The sequence below is a fragment of the Pteropus alecto genome, unplaced genomic scaffold (assembly GCF_000325575.1).
Source record: "Pteropus alecto unplaced genomic scaffold, ASM32557v1 scaffold16, whole genome shotgun sequence".
NCBI classification, from domain to species: domain Eukaryota; kingdom Metazoa; phylum Chordata; class Mammalia; order Chiroptera; family Pteropodidae; genus Pteropus; species Pteropus alecto.
The window spans coordinates 3,832,902-3,839,245 of NW_006438867.1; the positions used below are offsets into that span (position 1 = coordinate 3,832,902).

The 6,344-nt window shown below is 31.2% G+C and overlaps 1 protein-coding gene across 8 annotated transcripts in view; it reads right to left on the reverse strand.

The window, feature by feature from the left end:
- Window positions 1-6,344, reverse strand: part of NBEA (neurobeachin) — a 557,443-nt gene that overhangs the window by 534,342 nt on the left and 16,757 nt on the right. For all 8 annotated transcript variants that reach the window (XM_025049493.1, XM_025049492.1, XM_025049491.1 and 5 more), the window contains exons 6-7: window positions 5,336-5,455; window positions 4,412-4,558 (exon numbers count right to left, since the gene is read on the reverse strand). In XM_025049493.1, the coding sequence (XP_024905261.1) occupies window positions 4,412-4,558; window positions 5,336-5,455 (267 nt within the window). The remainder of the gene's footprint in view (window positions 1-4,411; window positions 4,559-5,335; window positions 5,456-6,344) is intronic.

Here is a 6,344-nt window from a genome sequence, read left to right on the forward strand (position 1 = left end):
ATATATGATTTTGAATTTCTTCATTTCATTTTGAGTACTGTATTTCAGTTAATATCATTATAACCTAGACACTTTGGAAAATATGGATACTTCACATTAATATCTCCTCCCTAGAACCTTCCGTTAGGATCCTATACATTACAACCCCAAATAAGAAAAAAAGACAGTGTCATAATTTTTTGCTCTAATCAGTTGTATATATTTTAATGAAAATAAGAGAACAGATATTTTATTTTACTCATATATTTAGCATTCCTAATAGTGCTTGTTTATTCCTAATGACCCAATTTCTTTCTTCAGTCTATAGAGTACATCTGGTACCAACGAATTACCACAATTTCTGTTATAAGGCTTAAAGAATATTTTCACTGAAGAATTCTGGGGTGACAGGTTTTGCTCTAGCTCTGTGGGTTCCCTGATTTCTGATGAGACTGCAATTACCCAAGTCATTCTTTCTCATATTTATGTCCAGTTTTGCTTCCAAGATTTTCCTTTGGATTTATGCAGTTTTAATATAAAATGCCTACTGTAGTTCTCTTTGAATTTATTTTGCTTGGACTTTCCTGAGTTCCTTCAATCTATAAACGTCAGTATTGTACCAAATTTGGAAAGTTCCTACCATTATTTCTTCTAATATTTTCTCTTGCCCTTTCTATTATTGTTTTCATATTAAATTTCAAAATTGCCTCATACATCTCTGCAGTTTTGTTCTATTCCCTCTAATCTTTTTCTCTCTTCTAATGTTTCTATTCATCTGTACTGAGATTTCTTTATTTCTCTATCATATCCAATCTGCTAATATGCCCATACAATGGATTTTTTACTTCAGATGTTTCAGTTACAAAATTTACAATTGATTTTTTAAAATTTTATGGCTAATTCCCATCTTTTGATTCATTACAATCAATTTTTTTTAGCCTCACTAGTTATAATAGCTCCCAAAAAGTCCCAGTGTGATAATTCTGTGATTCTGGTTTATCTCGAAGTTGGTATGAGCCAATTTTCTCTTCTACTGAGAATAAGTCACATTTTCCTAACTCTTCACAGGATGAGTAATTTGGGATTATATGATGGATATCGTGAATATTATTCTGTGGAGACTATATTGCTCTGAAAGTATTTATGTTTTGGGGTGGTCATTTTCTTGTTTAGATAAAATTATAGATAAAATTAACTGCTATGCCTCTTATGTGTGGTGTCTCAAATGTGGTATGCAATTCTTAAAGGCTTAATTACAATCTGGTAACAGTTTGTCAAGATTATATATGGTTTCAGGGATTAGCCAGAGATTTAGGTTTAAATTTTTTAAATAAAAAATTCAAACCCTTTTCTGGCTGTCTCTTTTCTGAGGTTGCCCATTTATTGCCATGTAGTGCTGGTCTCCCACTGCTTTTTACCCTAATTTTTCTGGCAGGAGAGTTTTCTATCAAAGTCAAAAACGAGAAACTCAGCCCAGGCTGGCAACCTGTTCCACAGTCTGACGCCCCTTTAAAACCTGCAGAGCCCTTGGGCAGGTGTTTTCTGTACAATGTCCAGAGGTTTTAAGAGGTTATTTGTGGAAAGGTCACTTTGTTAGGAGCTCGCCCTTCCAAACAAGTACTGAAAACCTTCCAAAGTGATTTTTAATTTTGGAGGTTGTTTTATATATTTTCTCTTATCAGTTAAGCCTTTGTCATAATTTAATAAACTGAGAAAAAAGTCATTATACTATTATTTTCCTGAATGGAGGAGAGAACACAAAGCTAAAGATTAAAATATCTACCAATAGAGACTTGCCACATGAGGTTATTTTCCAATGACGATTATAAAATATCAAAAATTTGTTAAAATCTGTTTCAAGTTTATGTCAAAAGGCTACTTTATATGTAAGAATTCATAAATTTACAGACATCCCATAACCCAAACAGGGTGCTACAATAAACTTAATTACTCATGGTAAAGTTTACTATACCAAACAAAGGTATAGTAAGAAATTCTGGATTTTACAAATTACTTTCAAACCTAATAATGTATTTAACTGACTAGATATACCCTCCCTTATTTACTATTAATTAAAAATGACCAGGTATGAAATATTCACTGACAAGCTACATTGTTCAAAACCAGACATTCCACAAAAAGAAAATTACCTAGCACCGTAATGACCAACAGGTCAAAATCACTTGAGACAGGCTCCGTAGTATATATAGTTTGATTTTTTTTGGGGGGGGCGGGTTAATGTATTTTATTTACTTCCACCCCAGATGTTGACACACTATATACATTAAGCCCAGAATCATAGAGAATACTGCCTGACCATTACAATTATAGAAAACTCCATTTAATTTGAGGCAAGAAATAACAAATTCTATTTTTACACAATTAATAATTTAAGCTTCGTTTATGATTTAAATCCAATGTCAACTAATTATTATATCCTACACACCTTAAAAATTCCACAGCAACTCTCTACCTCTTGACTCACAGGAAGTGACTATGCCTCCCACTTTACCATGAAAATTGAGACTATAGCGTATGAATCACCTCAGCCTTTTTCCCTGTCATAACACAATCTAAACTTAATTTGCATCATTTCCTCTTTCTCTTCATTCTTTGAATTTCTAGAAAATAACTTTTCAATGTCAAAAATTTTTACAATTATCTTTCCTGGTAGTAATTATACGTTTAGTATTTACAAACTGAGAAAATACATATGCACCCATGGATTTGCAGTGAACTTCCATTAACAGCAAGAGACCCTTGAAAGGCTGGGAACTTTTCAAAACTTAATAGTTTTTCATGTAATGTCCAAAATTTAGAGGCCTTTTCTTTTAAAAGTTCTGACTTTGGTGTAGGTACTCTATCATTTGTTAGGATGCTAGAGATACGTTCTGTACCACATGAGTACTTGCATAGAGAACATAGTGGCACAGAGTTAATACTCATTTTCACTGTTGGTATAAAAGAATGCAAAGTGGTTCAGGACAATGTTTGCTACTTTCTCAACGGGAGAATGACATAACTGTTTATATTTAGCCCCTTTTCCTTTTTGTTGCCAGGAAGCGTCCATAAATTCTGCAATTTCACTATAGCACTACAACATTCACATTGGATTTATGGTTTGCATATCTGTATTTATTTGATTTTCTACCTTTATTTACATTTATTTGATTTGGTTGTCACTCTACTTAATAGTCTGTTAGTGCCTGAAGAAAGCTACTGCAAATATTTTATACAACATGGCAAAAAAGCAGGCAAGGAAGGAAGACTGCATAGTAATCCAAAAATCTGAATTACAGAAACATTCTGATGCAAAGCCAGCACACAGCAGAACTAGGACCCAAACCTAGCAAACGGACCCATGAGAGAAAACATAAAGTAAAACGCATTTCTAGGGATACTGAAACAAATAAAACGGCATGGAAAAAGAGCAGCAAGTACTGTCACCTTGACTTTGAAATGACAGCATTATTGTCATTCAACATTATTTTGATTATTAAGATTACTGAAAACAGGAATATCTTTTCATAAGGGTAAATTCAATTGAAACATAAAATTAAAAACAGAAATATTAATGTAAAAATACAAAGTCAAAGCAGAAATATTTTAATGTTTTGTAATCCAATTCCTATATCCAATACAAACTTCACATTATTTAAATACTAGGTTTAAAAAAATAGCTCTTCCATGCAAGACACGTACTTCTTGAGAATTATAAACACTTTGACATATACCATATAATTCTTTCTCAGCTCTAAACAATTTTGAGATATCACTATTCCCAATGTGATTTTAATAAAACTCATATATTTCCCTACCACATTAAAAATTAATTCACATATGTGAATGCAATATCTTGCCTAAATAAGTTTTCATTTTAAAAGTTGAAAAGAAGGGAGATTATGATTATTAAATAATTAATTTTGCAAAATCAGGATACTCACTACTATACCCACTTTCTCACTTATTGTAAAGAATAAGAAAAAGTAGAAGCTAAAACTGAATAAACTCAGGCATATGAGCTATTTTACCCCATTTTCCTTCTAGATCTTTAACTATTCTTTCCAAGTTACCTTCAGTTTGAAAAATAAGTCATTTCATTTGTTCGTTATGTAATTTTTAAATTTCAGATTTCAAATATATTAAGCAATATGGTTTTATAAAACTTATTATTTCAAAATTATATCAATAAAAGCCATGACTTCGACAACAGAAAACATATAAAGAATAAAAAAAGTTTATGAAAAGGAAATAGTTAAAAAGGGAAAAAGCACCTTTGAAACAAAATAAACATTATAAAAACAGCTGAGTTCCAAAAAAATGGAGATGAGTTTTAAACCACACTGAAGACTATATATCATATTATATCACACTTCACATAGAAATTACATAAAACTTCCCGAAGAATTTATAATAAGATAGCTCTTACTACCTTATATCCAGGTCCTAACTGATGAATTGCAAATATCTGTGCAGGGTTGAGCGCTTCACTGAATACATACACGGCACCAAGTTGACCACAGAAAACCCTATTTGCATCAGCGGTTTCAGAAGATCCAAGAAAGCACTTGTCATAGCTCTATTTTTAAAAAGTCATAAAAAAGTCAATGACAATATTTAAAGATATCTGCCTTCACTTACATAAATACCTTAAAACACAACAATAGTAACAGAAGTAAGTATAAATTAGGACTTTATGGAGTATTTAAATAATAAAGCCAGCTAAAGACTTTTAGAAAAAATAATTCAGTTAAATGTTTTATATTTCTGGGTAAGCAAACCAAACAATAACCATTTACTCAATAATAACTGGATAACGTTCCAAAATTTATAGTTAAAGGTAAAGGGCTTATAATTATTTATTTACAATAGTAAAACTAATTTTAAAACTCTAATGATTTATAATTGTCTGTTTATAGAAAGATTCACCTGAATTAGAAAAGACTATTCCAAATTTTAACCATAAACATATAGGGCCTAATTTTTAAAACTCAACCTTAATTTCTCCACTATGGATATGTTCTCTACTGTCCCACACTAAGTCAAGGACACAAAGAAGATCACTTCTACCTCTTACGTGAGCAGGCATTACAAAGTCAAACAAACAACGGTCACCAAATGATGCCTTCCATCTAATACTTTATAAGTCAGCCAAGCAATTTTTCTTTTTTTGTACCACTAATCATATCTTTTAGCAATTTAATTATATTAAAGGCTTAAAAATTCACATAATAGAAAAAAAAATTTTTGCAAAGTAAAACTATTAAGTTTCTACCAAACTATTTTATTATTTAATTCATGTTATAAAGTGATATGTACTCAAATATATTAAAACACAAATCAAAATAAAACTTACATCATTTGTGTTAACATGCCAAGCCATATCACCATAGGATACCAGCTGTCCATTAACATAACACCGAATTTCACTGTTCCTCCATCGATTGTAAATGTGGACAATGCTGATCATGTACCACTGAAACGGAAAAAATTAGAGATATCAATGAGTAACGTTTAGTTTTTATTGTATAAAAAGCAATCATAGCATTCATAACACGCTACAAAAAATGCCTGAAGGAATATTAACAGTCACTCATTACCATTTCAAGTTACTCCTCCCATTTCTCATTTTGCAGAAGGGACTCACAAAGAATAAATTCGTGAGTGAGACAGAGCTAGAACCCCTTGAATCCTGGTACTCCTTCCACTAAACCAAGATCCAAAAACAGTGGAAATAAAATTATATTTGTGTTCGTTCATTTGATATCATTTATATTGTGCCAGGCACTGCAAATAGCCAGGTTTGACAACACTGACCGTAAGTCCAGCGTTCCTGAAATTTATGGTATAGTAAAAGAGATCTACATTACAAGTAAACAAATACAGAAACAGAGAATCATGATGACTATTGTGTGGAAAAAGGAAGGGTATAAAATGAGAAATAACAACCTAGACTCTACTTTGGGTTGCATGGTCAAGAGAGATCTGTGAAAGGAACAACATTTTAACATTTATAGTAAGATTTTGGTTGGTTTCACTTCCAAGATATAGATTAACTATAAATCCAGTAAGAATTATGCATTGTTAAATTAATAATGTGTGATGAAGAATAAAGAAATAAGTTTATATTTAGTTCTCATTTTATGGTTACGAAGCATTTTTAGTGTCCATTTCAATACAAAAGGGTTTAAGTACTGTAAAAATTTATGAATCTAAAACTTAGTCTCTTTGAAGTTAATAGCCTAAAGCAGAGAACATAGAAATATTTTTCTAAAATATAAAAAACTCCGAAGGAGTTATAGATACTTGAACAAGTATACCTTCAGCGACTGGACATTTGAAAAAGAAAATTAAAAAGTGAGATA